General features: G+C 42.4%; 1 protein-coding gene across 9 annotated transcripts in view; it reads left to right on the top strand.

Moving 5' to 3' along the window:
• The window catches only part of FBRSL1 (fibrosin like 1), a 717476-nt gene that overhangs the window by 102513 nt on the left and 587946 nt on the right, over nucleotides 1-27017 (top strand). For 8 of the 9 annotated variants that reach the window (XM_077461733.1, XM_077461732.1, XM_077461735.1 and 5 more), the window contains exon 2: nucleotides 13728-14667. In XM_077461733.1, the coding sequence (XP_077317859.1) occupies nucleotides 14380-14667 (288 nt within the window). In that variant the 5' untranslated portion in view covers nucleotides 13728-14379. Of the gene's footprint in view, nucleotides 1-13547; nucleotides 13566-13727; nucleotides 14668-27017 lie in introns of those variants that run through there. The other variant, XM_077461729.1, reaches the window with a different exon arrangement.

The raw sequence follows: 27017 nt of genomic DNA, 5'->3' as shown, positions 1-27017 counted from the left end.
CTTTTTACATGACCTGTGAATCTGTGTGTTCTAAACGCATCAAACCCACTGTAAATTCGCATCCGTGTGAACCCAGCCTTAATCATATTGTAAAGCTACTGCAGTGTACATGGCTGTTCCCAAATGCAGTATAGTGCAAGTGGATGGGATGCAGTTTGGGAAAAAAAAGAAAAAGAAAAAAAAAGGGATCTTGCTGTAGAAGTAGTAAAATAATAACTAATGTATGTATATATATATATATACACACACATACATACACACACACACACAAAAACTACAAAAATATGCTATAGCAATTTAAATAATGAATGTTGACATACATTTAAAATGGTGTCTGAAAGTAGTTGTGAATTGTGCACTGTGGTTAAAATGTGGTCTTTCCTTGATGTACATGCAGCTGTGTTGAGCCATAAAACAGCTTGTTGTAAGAAGAGTAAAATCTAGAGCAGATCATTTCTGAGATTAGCCACTTCCTTTTTTTTCCCCCCTTTTCACATCTCCTCGTTACATTTTTTCAGAGCATATGGAAGTAAATAATGAGATCAGCCTATATTACAATATATGTTAGATGAAAAAAGGATGTTTAAAACTCTCAAACTAAGATTGGTGAAAAAAAAAAATGATTAGTAAATTGAGACTGATTGTGTTAAGCTGTATTGTGAAGCTTTATTTATCAGCTCTCAGCCTTCATTTTTTTGACAGCTTTATGGCGGTCACAGTTGCAATCCAGGTCAGGAGGCACTGCTTCTCCCTGACAGAAACGCTACGGATTTTCATTCACCAGTGAAAGAGCGACACTTTGCTCATCCAGTCATCTCAAAGTGATCTGTGCAAATTGCTGCCCTGCATAACAGTCATGTTGCTGGCAAGGTGTCATCAGAGACCCTGGCCTCAAACTGATAAAAGGTAGTGCTAGGTTTGCTTTTAGCCTATCGCTATTGCTTTTTTGGCCTATCTTTGTAAAACCAAAAGCTCTGTATTTTAAATGAGAGATACTATCAGTGGCGGTCCGTACATTGGGGGCGCAGGGGCACTGCCCCCCCTAATCTACATGAAGGATGCCGAAAGCATGGACTCCAATTGGGGGGGGGGGGGTTTAAGCACGTGATTAGAGCCAGAGGCTCTAATAGGCTTCAAAAAAGGGTGGGCTTGGGGCACAGAGCACTGCGCCCGAAACCCACCCAGTTGTGTGACAATAGCCAATGAATATTGGCTATTGTCACACTAATTCTCCTCCCAGCCAATCAGGAAGCGGATCTTGAAACCCATTTCCCGACTGGCCAAAAGGAGAAGTGATTGTATTGGGCCATGACGAGGAGATGTTGAGGCTGCCGGAGGAGATGCAGGGGAAGAAGCCGCTGCACGGAGCTAAGCGTTGTCCATGGTTAAGTGCGTGGCTCATCGATCAACAGACGCTGTGTTGGTGGCCCAACCCGAATGAGCCACGGGGGTGTCTTTGATGTGGGCGGCGGACCCAACTGACCCACAGTGGGTGGGGGGGGCTGTGGGTGCATCGTGTGCCCCCCCCAAGATATACCAACAGCCACCACTGGATACTATATAGACACAATCCAAGAGGCAAACACCTCCAACCCACCAGACACTTAAAAACAGATAAAAAATGTATTTTAAACTTAAAGCGCAACTTCACTTATTGAGAAAAAGTATTCCACTCTGGGTGATCTATGTACAGTACAAGGATTTTAGCAAACTTTGTTGCAGATTCCTACATTTTTGTTATTCTTACGAAATACCTGTGTGCTTGTCCATGTCCAAGTCAAAGTAATGGGAGTGGTTTCATAATTATCAATCAATTGTGCATCTGCAGGGCTCTAATGAGGAAAGCTGCTGGGCCTGCATCCCTTTAAATGTGGTCCTGTAGGGCAGGGATATGCAATTAGCGGACCCCCAGCTGTTCAAAACTACAAGTCCCATCATGCCTCTGCCTCAGGGTGTACTGCTTGTGGCTGTCAGTCTTGCTATGTCTCATGGGACTTGTAGTTCTGCAACAGCTGGAGGTCCACTAATTGCATATCCCTGCTACATGGAGTATCTCACCAAAAATGACATGCAGGGATGCCTGATATCTCTGACTTGTATCTTAGTGCTGACTTCAAGCAGGAAATTATGTTTAGCAGGATGTTCTATACACATCCTGTGTACAGAACACCTCTAGGTAGCCATATTGCATTGCATTTTCAGAAAATGACAGAGTTTTTTTAATAACATTCAATTACAACATGACTTGTGTCGCATTTGTATACGCTATACATTTTTTCTTTAGTTGCTATTTTTTCCCCCCACGAAAGTGGAATTACCCTTTAAAGTAGTAATGGTGACAAGTAGGCCTAAGGACATGTTTTGGCGACCGCCAGAACTTAGACTACATTAGTCCCCTACCTGCTGCTTACAAGATTTATTGAGCCCCACAAGCACTTGGCTGTATTGCTTTGCACATAGTAAAGCATCTGAATAGGACCATGTCCCATTTCGATACTTTGCACTATGCTACGTGAAATCAAACTCAGCCCAGTGCAAGTGGGGCTCAGGGTGGGGGGCTGGCTTTAAATCAGACCTATTCTTAAAATCGAAAGTTTTCCTGTGTAGCAGACAATCATTGGCATGTATCTGAGAAGAACAACCAGTAAGAACAATATACCTCCAGCATATAATTCCAGTTTAGAAACAGCAGAACTCATTTTCTCTTGTGACAGAACCTTCTGCTCATCTAGGTGCTTTATGAGAATTTGACATCGGAGGCATATCCTGCCCACACCTGCTTCTAATTATTAGATTGATGGCTTCATTGGAAATAGGGGGTCTAGGAAGAGCAGCCTGGTGACATTTTGAACCTCCACTAATATGGCAGCTGCCTCATACCTACACTGGAATGAATAAAAGTGGATCTAAGCAAAAAAAAAAAAAAAAGGGCCAGAATTGGCCTGGATGCAAAGTGATTAATAAACAGGCACTCACCTTTCCAAGGATCCAGTGCCGTCCTCTCCTGGGCTGGTTCTTTACCAGTCTTTTGGGCCCCAGCACTGACATGTTAACTATGGGCATTAGGCTTTGATACTTTGGCCACTGCACAGCTAGGCTGTGCTTTGTGAATGTTCCCACGGCCGTCGGGGGCTTGTGACATATCCCAGATGAGGATGAGCTCCGGCGTGTTCAGTCCCAAAGGTTGGATGGTGCTTGCTAGGTGCACAAAACAGCTGTTAAAGTGGTTGTAACCCCTGACATGTTACCCAGTGACATGACCAGCATTAGGCAATACACAGAGATGAAACAAATCCTCCTACTAGTTCTAGGAGCAGGGAACATTGACCTGAAGTCTTCACACAGCAGAGGCATCTGAGCCCTGATTGGAAGGCATCCCCCCACCCCAAGCCCAGCCGTGGATAACAGTCACAGGTGGAGTACTGCAGCTCCCGGCCCCATCACTCTTGGTGTCTGGAAAAGCTGCTAGAACTGAATCATGCCGATAACAGAGGAACTAGGCAGCAGACAGAAATGACATTCAGTATTTTGGAGAGAGGCAAGTACATACTACAGAAGGATACGTTTTTTTCATATCTGAAGTTTACAACCACTTTAAGTTCCCTCATTCAGTGTGAAGTTTAGAAAGCTTAAAGCAGCTTTCTTGTCTTTTGAAATCTGTTATGAGAGGACAATGGAAGCTGCCATTGCTGACCTCCTTTTAAGAATGCAAGTGCCCTGGCTGTGCGCCAATGCTGTCTGAGTCGTCTAGCTGAAACTTGTATACAGGTAAGGAACTCTTGACACTCATTTACAGTATGCTTATTCTAAATCTCTGAGTGCGCGTTCACACCATCAGCATTGATCTGCACGCACATGGCTTCTACGTACCTTATTCACCCCATAAATCTGGTTAAGGTGGGTTGCAGCAGCTTTCATAAAAAAGGAAGCCATGCTGCATTTTTACACAGTGCAACTCACTGAACGCCATCGCACAGCAGCACATCTCCCTTCATAGAAGTGCCGTTTTGGGACATTAATAATAAAAAAAAAAAAAAAAAAAAGCAAGCAACACAAAGTTCTACCCTTCACACTCCCTAGGGATGAGCTCTGGCGTGGTCACACAGCCCACGTGCAGAGCCCGCCAGGAAGTCGGCGCTGCGTTAATTACAGGCAGTGAGACATTTCCCCACGCATCGGGACAATGTCTCAATGCCTGTGATTAGCACAGCGACAACCTGGCGAGCTCTGCACGTGGGCTGTGCGACCACGCCTGAGCTCATCCCTACTCCCTACACAACAAACACCAGCCTGCTCCATTTTAGAATGTGCGCTGATGTGAACAAGTACTAAGGTTTCACACAGCCAGGCAACTTGAATTTTTAGAAGGCAACCTGCAATGTCTGCCTCCATATATTTCTAGTTCATTCGTTTTTAATCAGTTTTAACAAGTGGTTAAAAATTCCAAATTTCTGCCCACGCAGGGGCTAGCATTGAAGTTGGAAGAGCAAGAATAAAGTGACACAAGTAGAAAAAAAATTAAATTCAACATTTTCACTCATGACAGAGTCACTTTGCAGGCCCCTTCAAATACAGCCTGGGTTTATATTTTAACAGTGGTGCTTTGTGTAGATTTAATGCTGAACTATGGGCAAAATAAAAAAAATAACATATGATGGGGTCTGTCACTAGCATGTACACAGCAGTTTTTGCATACGAGTCCCTCCTGGAACATTTTATTACCCGCTGATCCTGGAAGTAAAACTGTTATTATTCCACTTCCTAAGCAGGAAGACAATGCTGCTGCTTCTACGGTGAAACCAAACAGCAGGGTTGCCACCCTGTGAACAGGATAACAGATCTACTGAGGGAACAACAAAGTGCTGTGTGAATGTTAGTGCCAGACTGCATCATTTATGTTTTTTGATTTTGCCAGTTACAATTCAAGGCTGGGTTCACACATATGCAATGTCAGACATTGCATGGGATTTGCACTGCATTGCTGTGCACATCACATGCGATACAAATCCAGCCATATAGTTTCAAATATGACTGGTGCTGGCAGGGAGAGGAATCCCCAGGATCTGCAAGTGCGTGTAGGGTGGGAAGGAGGTTTGAGATTGCTGTGGACCCTAAATATGGGTGTAACATGAAATGTGGTTTTAAAGCCCATTGGGAAACTTAAAGGTTGCAAAGGCTAACTGCTCGTTTAGGTCTAGGGTACGTTCACCTCTCAGACCCTGGTACACATTACACCTATAATTCAGGTGCAACGTGCTCCAGATCTTCACCCCACGTGATTAGCACAGCTATGCGGTGCTCTGTCCATACAGACATGTCATTCATTCAGTGGATCTGTGAATAAGATAACTACAAGTGTACCATCAGCCATTGCAAGTGATGGCTTGTAGTTTTCAATGAGCTGCCTCGTAGTTCATTCACAAGAGCTGCAACTTGTAAACAGTCATTGGAGGTACAAGCTGAAAGCTGTAGGGCATGTCTACAGGAGCCTGACATTGCACCTCTAATCCACTGATCACGGGTGCAATGCTTTGCAGGCTCCTGAGGGGAAAAAAATAATAATATGTGCACATTACTTTTCCTGCGAAAGTATGTTCATTTATTATTTTTTTTCCCAAAAGGTGAGCTTAGCTTTAAAAGATTATTGTTTTATAGGGGCTTGCCAGCCCCCTTCAATTAAAAAAAATGTAAAAAGAGTTTTATAGACATGCAATTTCAGTTCTAGGTGTTTTTATTATCAGAGTAATGGACATTATATTGTGTTTGAGTAGATTGATCATTTTAGTGTAAAAGAAAAATGTCATTTTGATCAAATTGTAATTCCTTTGCTTGGTGTGAAGGACGTTTTTAGTAATGGATACCTTACATCGGCAGCATTTATACCCACAACAGAGGGCCCATGCACAAGATTAGTTCCCATTATGGTTGCTGAATCATGTTGTCAAGGAAATGCAATGACATCACATGTAAGAGCAATCTGCCGCTTGTAGTACACACCACACATTTTTATTTTATGAATTTTGGAGCTACCAGGCTGTATTATGTGGCACAACTTTGAGAAGGTACTTAAACCACTAAATGGCACTTATTTTCTATTACTGCCCAGTGCCTAAAAGCCGTGCTTTCCTAGGGGGAGCCTGGAGTTCAGTTTTAAAAACGTAAATGCCAGTTTACTATGGTACGCGTTTGTATATGTTAACCAACATGTCACATTTTATTGCAAACAAGATGTCAGACGGTAAAAGATCTTGCACTTACTGGACACAAGAGACAAGCTGGTGTTGAGATCTACATGCAATGCTTTCCCCTGTGCATGGTAGATGTGGCACCATGGGTATCTGATGTGGAAGAAATGTGGTTATTGTGGTGGTTGTCCCATTAAATCAAGTGCTCATTGACAGTCGGTTAACATTTGCGGTACACTGCCATATTTAATGTGCGGCAAGAAATGAGATGCATAGGAAAATGTTTTTAAATAACTTATGCTATCAGCACAGCACTTAGAAATGTATCCTGCTCAAAAGAGAATACAGCAGAAGGATCCAATTTAATTATTTAAAATGTACCTGTGGAAAAGCTGAGTGAAAGTGCCCATTCATTTCCTATGGGTCCTCAACCAGCATCAAGACAATGTATCTGATACGCCTGCACAGACGTGCGAATCTGCGTTACCTTACTAAACCTGGAGCGTACAAAATCTGGTGCAGCTCTGCATAGAAAATCAATCAGCTTCCAGGTTTTATTGTCAAAGCTTAATTGAACAAGCTGAAGTTAGAAGCTGATTGGCTACCATGCACAGCTGCACCAGACTTTGTACTGTTCGGGTTTAGCAACTCAAACCCCAAAGTGTAGCAGGAGTTAGTTGAGTTCATTTTGCAAGCTTTTTTTTGTGTGTTTTTGCAGGCATCTAAGGCTTGAGTGTTATTTTGAAATTTTTATGAAAAGCTATTTACATGGAGAAAAAAAAAAACAAACACATTTGCATTTTCATGCATTTTTTGTAGGTGCTTCCAGGTCTGTCGGTGTCAAAATGTTTGAAGCTTGTAGTTCAGAAGAAGCTCGTACATTTTGAGCTACAAGGTTCAAGTGAATCTAAACTCAGGTGTCAACAGGCACGAGTGAAAGCCATGGGATTTTGTTTAGCGTTTTAGTTTCAAGCTACAAATGCTCTAGTAAATGGGGCCTTAGAGCCCATTGATACTTTTCTGATGTGGTGCGATGCAGTAATTTTGCAGCTGACATGGGGTTAATTTATCAAAACTGGGGAGTGAAAAATCTGGTGCAGCTGTGCATGGTAGCCATTCAACTTTAAACTTCACACAGGGGCGACTCGTCAGGCGACAAGTCGCGTCCCGCTCTGTGCAATGGAACCGTTCTAATCGGAGTGACTCAAGTCGCTCCCACTTAGAAAAAGGTTCCTGTATGACTTTTGGGGCGACTTGCATTGACTTCTATGCAGAAGTCGTTTTGCAAGTCGCCGCAGTGGACGCGTCCAGGTCGCCTGAGGCAGTCGCGCTGTAAGTCGTGCTGCCTCAGTGTGAACCGGACCTAAGGCCCCTTTTGCACTGGGGCGGGAGTGGCGTCGGCGGTAAAACTGCGCTATTTTTAGAGGCGGTATTCAGCCATTAGTGGGGCGGTTTTGACCCCCTGCTAGCTGCCGAGAAAGGGCTAAAACCACCGCAAAGCGCTGCTGCAGCAGCGCTTTGCCGGCAGCATAGCCGCGCTGCCCCATTGATCTCAATGGGCAGGAGTGGTGTATACAGCTCTCCTTCACCGCTACAAAGATGCTGCTAGTAGGACTTTTTTTTTTAGCTTCCTGCCAGCGTACCGATCCAGTGTGAAAACTCTCGAGGCTTTCACACTGGAGAGACAGCAGCGGCTCTTTCAGGGCCTGCAAAGCACCCCAGTGTGAACGGGGTCTAAAACCTGGCAGTTAATTGGTTTCTATGCAGGGCTACACTAAATTTTGCAATCTCCACTTTTAATAAATTATCATACAAGATTTATATAGCGCCAACAGTTTGCGCAGCGCTTTACAACATGACAACAGTACAATTACATTACAATTTGGTACAAGAGGAATAATCAGAGGGCCCTGCTCATTGGAGCTTACAATCTAAAAGAAATAAACCCCAATGCAGGTTAATACAACACACGAGAATGGAAAAGTGTGAATGAGCCCAGAGGCGTCTTACATTTAGGGCCTTTCTCATGATTTGTGCTTAAAGGAGTTGTAAACCCTCAAGGTTTTTTACCTTTATGCATTAAGGTGAAAAAACCTCCTGTGATGCAGCAGCTCTCCCCCATTTTACCTACCTGAACCCGGCCTTTCCAGTGACAGGGACGAGCACACCAGCTCCAGCTGGTGTCTTGGGTCCTGATTAGATAGATTGATAGCATCGCAGCTATTGGCTCCCCCTGCTGTCAATCAAATCCAATGACACGGGAGCTGGGGGGCAGGGCCGATGCCTGCTGTCTGTGTCAGTGGATGCAGCAGCAGGACACATGAACACGCCCACACGAGTGCGGCGCTCCAACGGGGCACTCGAGAAGAGGAGGAGCCAGGAGTGCAACTGAGGGACCCCAAAAGAGGAGAATTGGGGACACTCTGTGCAAAACCAATTGCACAGAGGAGGTAAGTATGGCAGTTTTTTTATTTTTTTTATGTCTGTTTTAAAAACGAACCTTTACAGTACATATCCTTTAAAGCTAAACTAAGGCTGGCCATACATTATACGATTTTCCTTTAGATTTACCAAAACCATAAAATATGAGGTCAAACCTATACACTTTCAATTTGTATGCAATCAGGGAGGCCCTTGCACTACATGGTTGAAGGTAAATCTAAAGGAACTTCGTATAATGCTATGGCCAGCTCAAAAACTAAGCCTCACCATCTAGCTCTCTCCTCCCTGGCCTGACTCTTTCATTCATTGGAGTTAAATTCTTTCAATCATGGTGGATCAGCATCACATGTAGGTGTTATCTAGGGCAGTTTCCATGCAAATGCAGCCTGCCTAAGAAGGCCCACTCCTCCCAGACTGACCTCATCCCTCACGGCATTTGACCTTCACATAACTCCTCCCAAAAACCAGCCCACTGCAAGGCTGGAGGCTCTTGGGAGGAGTACAGTAATGGGACAGGGTGTTGTGATGTTTTCAGCAAACTATGTGCAGTACCCTGCTGGTCCATCCCACCAGTCATGATCTGCCTGCATTACATAGAGATGTGCAGAGATCTAGTATAGACATCACTAAGCCTCAAATAAGGTATGTAAAGAAAATTAGGTTTTGTTTAAAAATATAATTGATGAGGGGAAGGGAAGGAACCAGGGAAGGCAAAATATAAGTAGATTAAGTGTCAGCTTTAAAAGGTTATTTCACCTTTACTGACTTCTGCCATAAACCTCTCTGTGCATTACAGTGTTCTCATAACGTTACATGCAGCGCTTTTTTGGGGTAAAAGCATGCTTACTTTTTTTAATTGCCCTCCTCTCTGCCATTTAGGCTCAGTTCACATATATGTGGTGTGGGAAGCGCAGCTCATTCTGAGCATTTCCTGCACCGCACTGAAATCGCACTCCGTTCATGCGATTTGCTACCGGTGTCAAAGTTAAATGAATGACGCCCCAAGCCATGCAGTGCTATTCATCCCTTTGGTAGATGTGCTTGCAGGAGACCACGGGAAAACTGCAGCTTGCTTGAATTTTGAAAACCATACCACACTAAGCCTCCTGTGTGTGAACACTATTTAATGTACATGGTACAGCACTTATTGTGCAATAAAGTCCACTAAAATGTCAAGAAGTGACTGAGCCCCTAGATATAATCCTGGGGTGATCAATAGTGAAAATAATGACTTTATTTTAATAAAGGATGGATGCGCTTTACCGTCGTTTTAGCGGCGCTATGCGGCCGCTAGCGTGGCAGTTTTAACCCCCGCTAGCCGGCAAAAAAGGGTTTTGCAGTGGGGTTTGCAGCGCTGTCCCACTGTTTTCTATTGGAAGGGGCGCTTTAAGAGCGGTAAATACACCGCTCCTACAGCGCTCCAAAAATGCAGCTTGCATTACTTTTTTGACCGTCCTGCAAGCGCACAGCTCCAGTGTGAAAGCCCTTTGGGGCTTTCACACTGGAGAGACAGCAGCAGCTGTTTCAGGGCATTTTGCAGGTGCTATTTTTAGCACTGTAGCACCTGAAAAGCGCCCCAGTGTGAAAGGGGCCTTAAAATCATTCTAAAGCTTTCTTTTTTCGTAATAAACATGCCATATTTATCTGCCCTATGCAATGATTTTACACAGAGCCGTTCCGAACCTCCTCTTCTGGGGTCCCCCGCCGGTGCTCCTGCTCTTCAGCGAGTATCCCTATAGAAAGTACTTTCAATGGGGGGCAGAGCTGAGCCTTGCTCTGTATGTCTATGGAAGCAGACAGTGCAGCTTGGGTTTGAGCCTGCAGGTGTGCTACTATAGGAAGTGACTTCTTATGGTAGCACACTGAGAAGAGGAGGAGCCACAAGCACTGGCGGGAGGCTCAGAAGAGGTTTGCGGGGGGCTCTGTGCAATACCAGGTAAGTATAACTTGTTATTCAAAAAGGGGAAAAAAAAAAGACTTTACAGACACTTTAAAAAGTAAGTCCACTTTTTCATGGGAAAAAAAAAAAAAGGTGAACCAACTCATCTGGACTTCATTGTATATATCGGCTGTGATGTATTAGTCCATACACTGCAATACACAACCCCAGAGTGAATATCCAGCATGATGCTTGTATTGGCAAGAGCTCATTGGTCAGTGCACCCATGTAACTGCATTGACCAATGAGAGGCACTTCTTTCTTCTGGGACACCTTGCCAGAGGAGGAAGCCTTTGATGCACTTCTCATTGGTTAGCACAGTCACAAGGCCGCACTTGCCAATGGGCGAACGTTATGATGGACGCTTACTCCCAGCTTGTGTATTGGGGGGTAGGATATTTGGAGTCATTTGACCTCTTAGTTTTTTTGTGAAAAGGTGAACTTTCCCTTTAAGTATTCTACTCTGCCCAAAAGGCCCATACTCATGATCAGAAAATCGTATGAAAAATAGCGCTTTCGAAAGTACACAGCTTTTGAGAGACAATCACAACAATTCATCTGATATTATCTGATGGGACAAGCATGAAGATTTTACTTGTGCAATACAGATGTACGATTTTCTTTTAATCAATACTGTTGTCATTCAAAAATACAATACAAATACTGTACAACACATTACATCACTTTTATTGTGTCATATGAGAAATTTGGTAACTTTAGTAAACTCTTAATTTTCGATATGAGATTAGCATGCAATAAAACCCCAAAAAGCGGATGATTATTTGTCCAATAATCTTGTGTGTACCAGGGATAACTAAAAGAAAGCTGATCTGGTTGCTATGGGAGAAATATAGTCATGTGACCTGCGTCCCATTCCTCAGGCCATACGTGACAAGCTGGAAGCTTCCTGATCCTTTCCTCTACATACACTATATTGTCAAAAGTATCGGGATGCTTGCCTTTACATCAACTTTAATGACATCCCAGTCTTAGTCTGTAGGGCTCAATATTGAGTTGGCCTACCCTTTTCAGCTATAACACCTTCAATTTTTCTGGGAAGGCTGGCCACAAGGTTTAGGAGTGTGTCTATGGGAAAGTTTGACCATTCTTCCAGAAGCACATTTGTGAGGTCAGGCACTGATGTTGGACTCGCAGTCTCCACTCTAATTCATCCTAAAGGTGTTCTATTGGGTTGAGGTCAGGACTCTGTGCAGGCCACTCAAGTTCCTTCACCCCAAACGCACTCATCCATGACTTTATGGACCTTGCTTTGTGCACTAGTCCAAATCATTTAGTCAAGGGGGGATAATGGTGTGGGGTGGTTTTTCAGGGGTTGGGCTTGGCCCCTTTGTTCCTTGAAGGGAACTATTAAGACGTCTGCATACCAAGACATTTTGGACAATTTCATGCTCCCAACTTTATGGGAACAGTTTGGGGATGGCCCCTAATATGACTGCTGCACCAGGGCACAAAGCAAGGTCCATAAAGACATGGATGAGCACATTTGGGGTGGATGAACTTGACTGGGCTGCACACAGTCTTGACCTCAACCTGATAGAACACTTTTAGAATGAATTGGAGCAGAGACTGCAAGCCAGGTCTTCTCGTCCACATCGGTGCCCGCACAAATACACTTCAAATAGAATGGTCAAACGTTGGTCAAGCGTTCCCATAGACATACTCCTAAACCTTGTGGACAGCCTTCTGAGAAGAGTTGACGCTGTTACAAATGCAAAGGTGGGCCAACTCAATTTTGAACCCTATGGACTAAGACTGGGATGTCATTAAAGTTCCTGTGTGTAAAGGAAGTGTCTCAATACCTTTGGTAATATAGTGAATGGCAGCTCTTTGGATTTGTGGGTTGAGAATGAGCAGCAGTTTGCATGCCTGGGTTACCAAAGGAGGGTGTTGTGGGTCCTTATCTGACAGTACATCAGGCTGATGTGGGAGATCCAGAATGCTTGGAGACATTAATAATACAGGTAGAGTATATGGTATAGATCTATTCCTCCTACATATGATCTTTTCCATATTTATATACATTTACAAACTTTTACATATGACAGCTCTGTGGATTTTGTGGGTTGAGAATGAGCAGCAATTTGTATGCCTGGGGTACTAAAGGAGGGTGTTGTGGGTCCTTATCTGACAGTACATCAGGCTGATTGTGGGACATCCAGAATGTTAAGCGACATTATTATTACAGGTAGCTGTGTGTGTGTGTGTGTGTGTGTGTGTGTGTGTATGTATGTATGTATGTATGTATGTATGTATCTATATATATATATATATATATATATATATATATATATATATATATATATATATATATATATATATATATATATATATATATATATATATATATATATAAAATCATGTATGTGTGTACAGTATATGGTATAGATCTTTTCATCTACATGTGATTTTTTATTTTTTTGCATATTTCCATATGGTTCTGATCTTTTCCTCTACATATGGCAGCATTGTGGGTTGGGGGTGAGCTGCAGTTTGCATGGCTATATATACATATATATATATTAGATAGATTTTATTATATGGCATGGATTGGTAATGATGAGCATAATCGGAATCATGTTTATAAAATGTGGGGGACCCTTCCATCCAGGTCTGATTAGAGTCTCTAGTGACTGGTTGCTATGGTTATATGGGGGCAGGCAGTATAGCCCCCATTATCATGTGTGTTTGTGACATGACTGCTGTACATCCACACAGAGGGGAGAGCAGTTCCAGCCAATCAGGTTCCCCCGCTCATGCTTCCAGTGCAGTGTGGGAGAATGTGATTGGTTGCCGTGGGTAACCAGCGGTGTTGTGTTGATGTGTGACGGGCAGGGCTAGGCTGTGCTGATCGCGATGATCGTGACAGCGGAGGGGGCTCTCTCCGATTGTACAGCCCTTTGCAGCAATCGGCTCCTGCCAGCAACGGGTTAATCGCCGGAGCCAAATCTAAACTCTAATAAAGTCGCTCACTTCCTCTGGTAATTACAGGCTGGCGGAAGTACGTCAGTTATCTGCTTTGGGCTTTTTTTTTCTGCTGCACTGTACAATTCAGAGAGAAGAACATTTCCTCCCCTTCCTCCTGTCTCTTTAAGAGCTCCGATCGCTGCTCTAACGTGTCCCCCGTTTGTGTGTTGTTGTAGGATCGGACGATCGGTGACCCGGAGGAGCGGTGGAGGCCAAGGGGGATCGATCGGGACCGAGAATGGATGGGATGTGAGGAGGAGGAGGACAGAGAATGGCACCGAGGAGGCTCGGCACTCAGCGCCTGTGATTAGGATCTGGGCTTTCTTCTCTGGATTCCCTGCATCTGTTGTCACATTGATCCACCGACAGAAGAAGAGAAAGAGATCTCCATCAGTGGAGGGGTGTCCTCCCACCATGAGGGATTGGTGACCCCCCCACCACCAGGAGGAGGATGATGATACTACTGCAGCCTCTACACCATCTGGGGCAGGCTCATGGCACATCCACCCTTCATTAAATGGCACCCAAAAGTTCCACTCACACCGGCTACTAAGTAGCAGGATTGGATCTGGGCGCAAGAACCAACACAAAAAAAGAACTGTCACTTGTTAAAGGCTCTGTGGATTACTGAGAAAGTGTCTGGATTGGATCTCTCTCCAGATCTGTCCCACAAAACAGCCCCTTCCCACAAGTCGTCAGTGTCTCCTGTTCCCGGTATCAGTTGTGCTTAGTAATTGGATTTGTGGATTCAAGGTCACTCATTGGAATTTTCCCTGTGGATTTATAATTAGCGGATTTTTTTTCCCCCTCCTTCTTTATCAAGAGACGATGGATGTCAAAATGAAACAGCAAAGCAGGAGATCCAGGTCTCAGAGGGACAGGGTGAGGAGAAGAGACCCATCTGTCAGGGATCCCCGAAACCAGAGCCCCTCCTCCGCCTCGGAAGCAGAAAGGGGCCTGGGAAAGGAGAATTCAAATCAGAATGGTAAAAATCCAGTCGCTTCAGCCAGAAACGCCAGACCGCCTAGACGTAAAAGGCGAGAATCCAGCTCGCAGGAGGAGGATATAATTGATGGCTTTGCAATTGCCAGTTTCAATACCTTGGAAGCCTTAGAGGTAAGAATGGGTCATGTCATCTTGTGGTTGATGCATTGGTTATCTGGATTGATCCTCAGTCTATAATGCTGCTCCTCCTTTCCTGTATTTTATATTGTGCCCAGAACAATGCTTTATGCACTTGAGATGAGCTATTGCTTGGCTTGCAGTTTAAATCATGTTTTGTATACATAAGGGAAGTGTAAAAGGGCTGATATGATTTTTATTTTTTCTCTCCAGTCGCTTCTATAATCTGATGCATGGCCTTGCTTGTATAGTTGTCTTTTGTTGCTTTTGTTTCTTTTCAGTTTTGTGTTAATTTGCATCCCTTTATGTAACAAAATGCTCCTTCCAGCTGACAAGTGTCACTCTGCTGTGGCCGTGTGCACAGATTGTTTCCTATCTGGGAAATAGGAAGCATTTTATTGGAAAGAGGGATATAAAATGACAGTTCAGTCCTGATGCACAGGTTTATGTTCTGTAAATGATTCTGCTTATCCGTGGGACACGGAACTGTCAGTTAGTATGGTGTACTTGATATTGGTAATGTCAGCTGCACCTTAGAACTCCAGATTGCAGCATCATGGTGGAAGTGATGAACATGGTTGTTTGGATTATGGATAAGAGAACAGAAAGATGTTGACAGTATTTGGAGACGCCTTCAGAAGCTGGCACTAACATTAGAGTGCCACTTGTCTGAACGTATATTTCAATACAGCAGAGTTTGGTAATGCTATGATATCTTTACTGGTTTTTTATCTTTTTAGTCTTCTTTGATGATCCCCATATATGTGTTAGGCTGGCCATACATTATTCAATTTCCTTTATTAGATTTACCTTCAACTATGGAGTGCAATAGGGTTGACCTCCTATTGATATGCTTTTGGTAAATCTAAAGTAGGGATGAGCTCAGGCGTGTTCGCATGGAACATGCGCAGAGCCCGCCAGGAAGTCGGCGCAGCACTGCGCTAATCACAGGCAGTGAGACATTGCCCTGATGTTGCGCTGCAGAGATCGGGCAATGTCTCATTGCCTGTGATTAGCGCAGCGCTGCGCCGACTTCCTGGCGGGCTCTGCGCGTGTTCCAATGCGAACACGCCTGAGCTCATCCCTAATCTAAAGCTAAGTTGTACAAGAAAATTGCATGGCCAGTCTTAGGCCTGATTCACACCTATGCATTTTTAGTACTTTTTAGCATTTTACAGATTTGCTCTACAGAACCATAGGAAACCATGGTAAATGGACTGTAGTGCAAATCTGCAAAAAGCACTAAAAATGCATAGGTGTGAATCCGGCATTACTCTTGCACCTTCGCAATCCATTAGGCCTGATTCACAATTATGCTGGTTGCAGTTTATATATTGCAGGTGCATTTTGCGTTTTTCAGTACATGCTTTTCATCCATTGAAGTCTATTGAACCAAAAAAGCTGAAAAAAAGTCCCTGGCTCTTTCCATAAAATGCACAGGTGGGAACTACATTTATAGGACAGCATGTTAAATGGACTGTAGTGTGTTTCTGCAAAACTGAAAATGCACAAAAAAAATGCATAGGTGTGAACCAGGTCTTAAAGCTAAATGATGGAATTAATAGAGAGGGCGTTGGTGTGAATTCCAAAGCTGTGCTGCTTTCTATAGTCACCTGTGCTGATCCTTGACCTTGCTCCCCAGGACCTATTTACAATGGGCTAAATTACTTCATATTTGCTGTTCTGTTACTGAAAATTGGGGGATATTTTGCTTCGTTGTTGCAAAAATTCTGCTTTTCAGAATTTCAAAGTGTTCAGTTTTACAGAAAAAATGTAAAGGTGAACTAACACTGTACACCCTCCCCAGACCCCTCTGTACCCTACAGGGCTGCTGTCCCCACAGAGCTGGTCCAGCAGTCCAGAGATTTGAAGTCCCCACTCGTTTCCCTCTTCTCCATGCCTCGCTTCTGGGACAGATTAGAGTGATTCACTGTGACAGGGCTGACCAATCAGAATCGCTCTAGTCCATTGTCAAGAAGGTGCACAGAGAGAGAAGAGCAGCGATTTCAAATCCCAGGACCTATGGACCCACTCCGTAGGCTCTGACAGCAAAGCATCCGCGGAATGCAAAACTTTTTTAGTTTTAGCCCAGGTTCACGCTGGTGCGACTTGTCATGTGATTCCAACAATTCCAAATCACTTGACAAGTCACAGCCCATTTCCGGCAATGGAACCATTCCTACTACCGTGACTAATGTCACAGCAATAATGAAAGGGTACTACTTTTTTTTTTTTACCAATTTCATTGCGACTTACAAGGACTTCTGTTTAAATTAAGTCGCACGCCGCATTGAAATTTGCAGTGCAAATCTCACGGATGTGCACCGGTGTGAACCGGGGCTTAGGGTGGAGAGGGATCAGAACACTTGTCAGGGTTTTATTACTGTGTGTGGCACCGTCCGGGAGATTCACCCTCTCTAATTGTCCTGTTTACCATTATCACTGAGAGTGGAAGAAAAGCCCAAATTTTGGGTTTAACCAAAACAGGAATAGAGGGGACACAAATTGTGGTGACAAGCAGAGATTTCCTCTTGCTGCCTGTTTTGGCTAAGGAACAGGAAGTGATGGAAAATCTCCCCAATGGGACACCTGCTGAAAAAAACCTGATGGGTTACAACCCTTTTAATTTTACTTTTATTGACAATGTTATTTGTGTAGAAGTGTAAGTGAAGATCTAAGGATATTGAATTGGATGTGTTTGTTCATACTGGTTACTAATTGGTTTTATTGGAGAAGACTTGTGGTTTAGTGAGAAGCTGAGATTTGTTTGTTTTAAATGTGGCTGATATGACTTGTATAGTGCTGATGATAAATACCCGTTTGTTACCCCGTCTCTTCTTTCACCTTATTTTTGTATTCAATGCTCTTTATAGATGTGTGGTGTGTTTTGTGGTTTTGTTTTCCATGAATGTGGATTGTATTATTTTTGGTCTTTTTTTTTTTTTTTTTTTTTTACAACAATAAGTTGCTTGTTTGTGCATATACTATGTGTTCACTAATTATCCAGTACACGCTTTTTACATGTTATCCAGTACATGCTTTCTACATATTTTAATTTTGTGAGAAAACATCAAATCAGAATTGAGTTGACTCTATATGGTAATCTAATCTCCTAAATTCTCCCAGAAATATTGTCATATTGGAGTGCTTGTGCTGTATAATTTTAACTTTTTGTGTACTTTTATAGATTCCCCTCTGTTCAATGGTGTTATGTGCCCCAGTGTATGTTCTGTATAAAAAAATATGTTGCTGTATACCTTATTTCAGAGCAATGCTTGGCACTCACGTGACCGCCCACCATTCTTTTCCTCCCAGCTGACGTCAGCGAGGGATTCACAACCCCTCCTGCTGTACTTCTCAGATTGGGAGAGGAGAGTGAATACATGCGGCTGTGGGGTGGGGAATGCCTGGACTCACTCAGGACTCTGTGCAGGCCAGTCAAGTTCCTTCACCCCATACTCACTCATCCATGTCTTTATGGACCTTGCTTTGTGCACTAGTGTGCAGTCATGTTGGAACAGGAAGGGGCCACCCCCACGCTGTTCTCACAAAGTTGGGAGTGTGAAATTGTCCAAAATGTTTTGATATGCTGACGCATTAAGTGTTCCCTTCACTGGAAATAAGGGGCCAAGCCCAACCCCTGAAAAACAACCCCACACCACAATTCCCCCCTCCGCCAAATGATTTGGACCAATTGGGTTGTAGTGCCATGTTTGCCTTGAACAAGTCAGACCTCATTATCAAAAGGTTTATATCCACAGAACTACTTCTCGCTTGATTTATTTTTAATTTATTTGTACAGTTCTCGATGACATCCATAGACTCTAAATTCATGAAACCCATAGGAGGTAAGCGGTTTCCAAGATTTTGCAGCCATCTCTTCTGGTGCCAGTGAGGTCAGGCAAGTTCAGATCCTAGTTCGAGCCCACCTGAGTGAGGCCGCCAGGAAGCTGTAACTGTACTGTGCCAATCATAGACAGCCCAGGCATTCCCCGCCCCACACCCACATGTATTCATGCCCCTTGTATACATGCGGCTAAAGGGAGAGGAATGCCCAGGCCGCTTATGATTGGCCCAGTATAGTGACGGCTTCCTAGTTTGAGCCTACCCGAGTGAGGTTGCCAGGATCTGAACTTGCCTGACCTCAAACTTGGAAACTGCTGATCTCCTATGGTTTTCATGCATTTAGAGCGGCCCTCCAGCTGTTGTGAAACTACAAGTCCCATCATGCCTCTGCCTGTGGGAGTCATGCTTGTAATGGTCAGCCTTGCAATGCCTCATGGAACTTATAGTTTTGCAACAGCTGGAGGGCCGCAAGTTTGAGATCCCTGATTTAGATCTATGGACTTCACCGAGAACTGTGCAAAAAAAAATCAAGAGAAGTAGTTCTGTGGATAGAAACCTTTGATAATGAGGTCTGACTTGTTCAAGGCGAACATGGTACTACAACCCAATTGCAGTTATAGGATGGGCTAGAGCTCTCTTCACTCGCCATACCTGACAAGCAATCTCCACTCCACACATAAAAGTCCTCCTATGTAAGGTGAAGTCAGCAACCAGGTGAGTGCTGATTAAAATCAACCTTTATTTAATCCAAAGGAGTACATACTTTGCAAAATAGAGCCAGCACCGACATGTTTCACCCACAAGGGCTTTAAAGTGTAAATAAACCCCCATATCGTTTTCAACCAAGGAAGCTGCTATCTTTGCCTCTGTTTATTCTACAACTGCCATGATGCTGCACATGTGATCAGTTATGACACCAGCTATTGGATGGTTTGACAGTTTGGTTGAGAGTACAACCAATGGGAGTATTGCATTTCCGGCATGTGCCGGAAAATAAACTGTTTTATGGATGGTTTTACTGCCGCTTTAACTATAACTATAGTTTGTGATTAAAGGGGTTGTAAAGTCAGAAGGGGTTTTATGTTAATGCATTCTATGCCTTAAGATAAAAAGCCTTCTGTGTTCAGCGGCTCCCCCTAATACTTACCTGAGCCTCATCTATGTCCAGGAGTGTGTCGGCCATCCGGGACTCTTCCTCCTGATTGGCCGAGACACCGCAGAGGCACCATTGGCTTTTCTGCTGTCAATCAAAGTTAGTTCGCCAATCAGAAGGGAGAGGGGGCAGGGCCGAACCACAACTCCGTGCCTGAGTAGACGCCCAGAGCTGCTGTTCAGCTCGGGTGTCCCCATAGCAAGCTGCTTGCTGTGGGGACACTCAATAGAAGGGGAGGGGGGCAGGATCACAGAAGAGGAGGATCCAGGCTGTTGTGTGCAAAACCATTGCAACAGAACGGGTAAGTATGACATGTTTATTATTTTCATAGAAAAAAAAAAAAAAAGCAAGACTTCAGTATCACTTTAGGGCCCTTGTGGGCTGAAACATGTCAGTTGTTGGCTCTATTCTGTAACATATGCACTCCTTTTGGATTGAATTAAGATTTAAATTTCTTTTTTTATTTATTTATAAGATGGCAGTTTCCAACAATGTAAAACAGATATAGGGGGGGTATTTACTAAAGGCAAATCCACTTTGCACTGCAAGTGCATTTGGAAGTGCAGTCCCTCTAAATCTAAGGTGTAGATGTGAAATGAGTGGAAGCTCTGCTGATTTTATCATCCAATCATGAGTAAGCTAAAATGCTGTTTTTATTTTTATTTTCCTTGCATGTCCCCCTTGGATCTACAGCTACTGCACTTCCAGGTGCACTTTCAGTGCAAAGTGGATTTTCCTTTAGTAAATAACCCCCAAAGTATACTCAAAGTACAATGGATAGTAATAAACTGCCCTGGTGGGCGCACACAACTATAGGCATCTATCATAAAACCCCCGGCCTTCGGGGATTTAGGAAAAGACCACCAGGCTGAGAGCTTCACAGTGACTGTGGACGGTGAAGGACATTTGTTCTCTTTTCATAGACTGAAGCAGAAAGGGGGGGAAAGCGGGAAAAGAAAAGGGGGTGGGGGGGGGGGGGGATGGAATAAAGATTGATTTTATCGATACTCACCTGGCTGCCAACTTCACCTTGCATTAGAGGATGTTTTATACAGCCTATATCATATTCTCTATGGTAAGTTATGCATTCATTTTGATCGTCGCTCTCAGAGCGGTATGAGTTATTGCTTTGTGTGCCATTCTATCTGTCATCCATGATTGGTTTTGTACCTGGAATGCCGCGTTGTATGTTTATCACACGCTCACAGAATCTTTCTAAACCTTGCCCACATTGTGCCATGTATGTACTGTAGAAGTCATAGGCGCACAGTAACAGGCGTTAAACGATGCCTGCCGTAATCAGTTTGATTTGCACTTTCAGCCTTAATACAGAGCTTACCTGACTGCTAAGTATTTTAGGCAAGTCATCATTGCTTAAGTAAACAACATTTGCTAAGTAAACATTGCTTGTTTCTACAAAGTAGAGGGGAATGTTTATTTTTATTCAAGCCTTTTCTTTTCACAGGCTCTGCGCGGCTCCAGATTTTCTCCTCTTACATTTAATCCTTCTGTTTCCTCTACATCTTCTCCCCAATACATAAACTCTGCCTTTTGCTGGCCTGTGTTTATTTTTGCTCCCCCCTCCATCTCTCCCCTTTTACTTGTATGTGCAGAGTCATAAATCACACAGTGGATATGCTGTCTGTGAAAGGTTATGTAACTTGGTGACTTGTTGGCTTTATCCGTGCTGAGCTTCTTCCTCGGTGACATTCTGCCCCCAATAATAAAGGAAGACTACTGTTGTCAACAAGATCCAGAGAAGTCATGTTTATACAGGATGCCTCTCGTACTCGCACTACTAAGAATCTGTAGTCTTTGGCGTTTACGTATCTGTAAATAGTTTAATATAGAAAAATATTTTTCTACGAGGCAGCCAATACATTGGAAGTCTGTTCTTCTTCAGCAATAATAACTAAAAACATTGTGATCTGGTGCCTGCAGTGCCATGCCTCCATCCAGATACATATAAAAACTCAAAGAATATTTTCCCATTGGACTTTAAATGAGGCATAATGCATAGATCATAAAATATCAATTTATTAGATAGAAATCGGCACATGCATATAAAGCCCCGTACACACTATCAGATTGTCTGCTGAGTTTTTCCTTCAGATTTACCAAAACCATATAATATGAGGTCAAACCTTAGGAGTTTCAATGTGTATGCAATCAGGCAGGCCCTTCTACTACATGGTTTTGGTAAATCTGAAGGAAAAACTCAGCAGACAATCTGACAGTGTGTACGGGGCTTTAAAGTTGTTTGAGATAGCAAGCCGGTTAATAACATACATTACAGAAGAGCTGCACAGTTAATCTTTAAAAAATTGTGATCTTGATTCAACCCCTCTGACAATCTATATTGCAGATTCTTTCATATAACAAGTGGAGAGACTTATCTGCTCACTCAGCTGTCAAAAGAAAACATCAGGCAGTCTGCCAAGTTTTTAAAATGAAACCTTGTAACTAAGCTTCCTGCTTAGATCAAAGGGAAACTTCCATGTGTAAAGAGAAAAATCCAGGCAGTCTGCCACTTTTTAAAATGAAACATTAGAACTAACTCTTCCTTCTTAGATCAAAGGGCAACTTCCACATGTAAAGAGAAAAATCCAGGCAGTCTGCCAAGTTTTTAAAATGAAACATTGTAACTCACTCTTCCTTCTTAGATCAAAGGGAAACTTCCATGTGTAAAGAGAAAAATCCAGGCAGTCTGCCAAGTTTTTAAACAACATGTAAATGCAGGAAGTTTAACCACTTAAAGTCTAAATCTTTTTCTGACACTTGTTTCTTAAGCTAAAATCAATATATATTTTTTATATATATATATATATATATATATATATATATATATATATATATATATATATATATATATATATATATATATATATATATATATATATATATATATGTATATATATATATATATATATATATATAATTATATTTAGCAGAGACCCTAGGGAATAAAATTTCAATTGCTGCAATATTTTATGTCACACTATATTTGCCCAGCGGTCTTTCAAACACAATTTTTTGGGGAAAAAATACACTTCAACTAATAAAAAAAACAAAAAAAAAAAAACAGTAAAGTTAGCCCAATATTTTTTGTTTTAATGTGAGAGTTGTTACGCCATGAGAATCATGATCTATCTTCTAAGCAAAAAAATTGTGATTCTCATTTTGGCCAGGGTCGTGCAGCTCTACGTTACAGTATGAAATACATTTAGTATAAAATATGCATCAAGCTGATCTACTTCTCCCTATACAAGTTTGACACAGCCAGGTTGTTTGAATTACAATACAAAGACATCCTTCAACAACATGTTTCATCAATATATTTAACTTCTTCAGGCGTGGATGCCAAACAGTCTGTACACTGAAAAACAAGATACATCAATTTTATTGTAACGCTCCCTGAAGATACGGGGAGTACAGATGCTATAAATGTATATGTCCTAAATGAAAAGGGACTTACAAATCAGCTTTTTTTTTTATCAGCAGCACTGGGGTGCATTTTCTACACCCCTAATTTTGCTTCATTATCATTTTTTCTTATCACTGAGAAGATTAAAATCTCGGTGAAGGGTTATTATTAAAACAAAAACGAAGAATATTTTTCCATGGGATTTTAAATGAGAATGATACATAATTTCTATCTAATAAATTGATCTTTTATTAACACATACATATAAAAGTTGTTTGAAATAGCAAGCCGGTTAATAACAACATACATTACAGTATGAATTACATTTAGTATAAAATTTGCTTCAAGCTGATCTACTTCTCCTTATACAAGTTTGACACAGCCAGGTTGTTTGAATTACAATACAAAGGAGGACATCTTATAAGTCAACGCGTTTTTGTCAATATATTTCACTTCTTCAGGAGTGGATGCCAAATAACATGTGATCTGTTAACTGAAAAATTGATCCATAAATTTTATTGTAACACTCTCTAAAGATACGGGGGGGGGGGGGGGTATAGATGCTATACATGTCCTAAATGAAAAAGGACTTACAAATTTAATATTATACAGGATTTATATAGTGCAACAGTTTCACAGTGCTTTACAGATCCGCTTGAAACTTGATCTTGACCACTGCTTAATGGCCCAAGAGTACTGGAAGGGAACCATGCCACTCAGTGGAAAAATCAAAGGGGCAGCACAAGAGACTGCATAGGTTAAATGGAAAAATGCATGATGACAGAAAATGACCATCAGTCATTCATAAGGAAAAAGAAAATCGTAATGAAACAAAATGAGGGGTGTAGAAAATGCACCCCAGTGCTGCTGATTAAAAAAAAAAAAAAACTGATTTGTAAGTCTTTTTTTCATTTAGGAAATGTACACGTATAGCATCTGTACTCCCCGTATCTTTAGGGAGTGTTACAATAAGATGTATGTATCCATTTTTCAGTTTACAGATCCCATATTTGGCATCAAATCCAGAAGAAGTGAAATATATAAATGAAATGCGTCAAGTTATAGGCTGGTCTCCTTTATAATTCAAATAACATAACTGTGTCAAACTTGTATCGGAAGAAGTAGATCAGCTTGATGCATATTTTATACTGTATGTAATTTATATTGTAATGTATGTTATTAACAGGCTTGATATTTCAAACAACTTTTGAATATGTATGTGTTAATTTCTATCTAATAAATATATATTTTACTATCTATCATACTTCATTTAAAGTCCCACAGGCAAATGTTCTTCGTTTTTATTTCAATAACACTGCACTATGATTGTCATCTTTTCAGTCATAATACATATGAAGTCTGCTCTTCTTCATCAATAACAATGCACTATGATTGTCATCTTCTCAGAAGTCATAATCTCTGTATATGAATTAGTCACAAAAGTTTCCCTTTAAGTAATATATAAACTATATCAAGCAAGCATGTAAAGAACAGGGGAAATCTTACTTTTCTGCTGCCCACACCTCTGAACTCAGCTCCTTCTTCAGAAATGGTCCCATGAACTCCGCTGGGAAACCAACACTTTCGGGAGTTTTGTTCTTTGTGGTCCCCCCACAGTTCTTAAAGAGGAGCTCCAGCCCCACCCCAAAATAATCAAGTCAGCAGCTACAAATATTGGAGCTGCTGGCTTTCAATATAAGGACAGTTACCTGCCCCTGGATCCAGCAATGTCCTCACCTGAGCCAGTTCCGTAATCCGGCTTTAGGTGCAGGCATCTTCGCTAAGGTAAACCGGCAGTGATGCCATATGGCTTTACAGCATGCATCCAACTGTGGATGCATGAGCTGCTCTGCGCTTTGTGATTGGTCCTGCAGTCTTCTGGGACCTGTGATTTTTTTTCTATAAGGCTGGGGGGGGGGGGGGGCAACTTCTGTTTTTAGATCACCATGTCGATCTGACCGGAAGTGAGGCAGTGGGTACCTGTCAAAATCAAATGTGCCTAATGTAAGGGGGGGAAGAGAGATTGCAACTTCCCTTTTCGGTGAAGTTATGCTTTAAGTGGTGCAGAATTTACTTGCCATTATCGCTAGTGCCTGCTAGCAGTAATCACTGTCTTCTCCCATCGGGATGGCTTCCCCCCCCAGAGAATACAATGCCTCAGCAGGAGGTATTCCTTTTGTCAGCACTGTCTGCTTTGATGGGGGAATCATGCAAATTTCATACACTCTATCTGCCTTAGGCTTTTTTTCTTCTATTTTCATCTGGTAATCCAGCCAGCAAGTCTGTTTTTCACAGCACAACCTCTTCAGCAGAATGAATCAGTTTACATAGATTAGGCAGACCACTTAAAGTGGTTGTAAACCCTTACAAACCACTTTGACCTACAGGTAAGCCTAGATTAAGGCTTCCTGTAGGTCCAAGAAATATCTCCTAAACCTACATGGTTTAGGAGATAGTTACAAAAAGACAGGCACCGCTGTCTACGGCCCATGCGTCGTAGACAGCAGCACGCAGGCGCACTGAGTATGCCGTTGCTAACGGCGATATGCTGTTAGTGGCGGCTCCCGTGCACATGTGCAGGAGTGACATCATCGCTGCTCCGGTGCTGTGAGTGGCCGGAGCAGCGATACCCAGAAGAAGATAGATGTTTCGTGTTAGAGGGGACAGCGGTGACATCGCTGGCTCCTGTGTCAGGTAAGTGACACATAATGGGCTACTATGCGATGCATAGTAGTCCATTATGCTTTACCTTTGCAGGGAGACAAAGAGGAAGTAAACTCATCAGGGTTTACTTCCTCTAATACTGACACGGGTGATTCAAATAATCAGATTTATTCATTCATGTAAAAAAGGAAAAACCTTGTTTGCCGTAACTGATTATAATGTATTACCTGGAGTTTGGCTTCAATTTGTTAGTGCATCTAAATCTGCTAATACATTTAACACTAATTGGCCAGCAGACAGGCAGAACTCGCAATGTTAGATGAGGTTTTTCAAGTAAGCTTATATTGGATTGACAAGAATATTATTTGTGTTGCTATTACAATGCTGATGTTCTAAAATGAAAGCGTTGTGCGTTTAGACCTCCTTTCAGTCTTCAGTCATTATGCTGTGAACATTGGAGATGAATCACTCCATAGTGCCTTCAGGTGCAGTAGTAAGAGCTTCCAATTGTTGAAAGTCATTGATGGAACATCTTTTGGTGACCAAATGCTTTTCTGCAGAAATAAAGGACCACTGCTGCATTCCCCCGTAGAGTGCTGTAAATTTACCCAATTTGCCTTTTGCCACTCTGTAAATGTTTATTGGCGTTATGGCAACATTGCTGCAGAGCAAGTGGAATTGAATTGCATTGCACTCGTTTCTGGACTACCAAAGCTTACAAATCACGGAAGCACTGCGCGATTTGAAAGCTGCCCGAGTGTGATTTGGATCTCCGATTTTATAACAGCTTCAGGATTCGTTTACCAGAAGTCAATGTAAGTCACAATGAAGTTGCAAAAAAGTGCAGAAACCTTTTTCAAAGTCGCATGGACTTTGAGTTGCCATGATTTGACCAATTCCGTTGCCGGCAATGGTGTGCGGCTTGTGCGATTTTGAGCTGTCAAATCACATGACAGATTGCACTGGTGTGAATCGGGGTTTACAGCAAAGCCCTTTTTAGTTGCTGGATTAGTAGCTGCAGTTTTCGACAGAAGTGCCCTTGGTTTGGTATCTTTATGTTGCTTTGGACTCCAGAGTAGTTCCTCCCATACTTCTATTGTGTGTCTGGCCCTTTGCATATGTCTGTCTCTTGCTATGAAAGTGCTTGGTTATCTGAAGTGCTTTCAGTTCCAGATAGCGGAGATATTTGAACTATTGGAAACACCAAAAAAACTGATTCATAGTGTTGAAAAGTAAGTAGTTGGTAGTGGAGTTTGG

This window comes from Lithobates pipiens, unplaced genomic scaffold (genome assembly GCF_037356315.1).
Source record: "Lithobates pipiens isolate NorthernLeopardFrog02 unplaced genomic scaffold, aLitPip1_a1.2 Scaffold_3, whole genome shotgun sequence".
Classification (NCBI taxonomy): Eukaryota; Metazoa; Chordata; class Amphibia; order Anura; family Ranidae; genus Lithobates; species Lithobates pipiens.
Note: the sequence above shows the minus strand (reverse complement) of the source record. Positions and strands in the feature narration are given on the sequence as shown.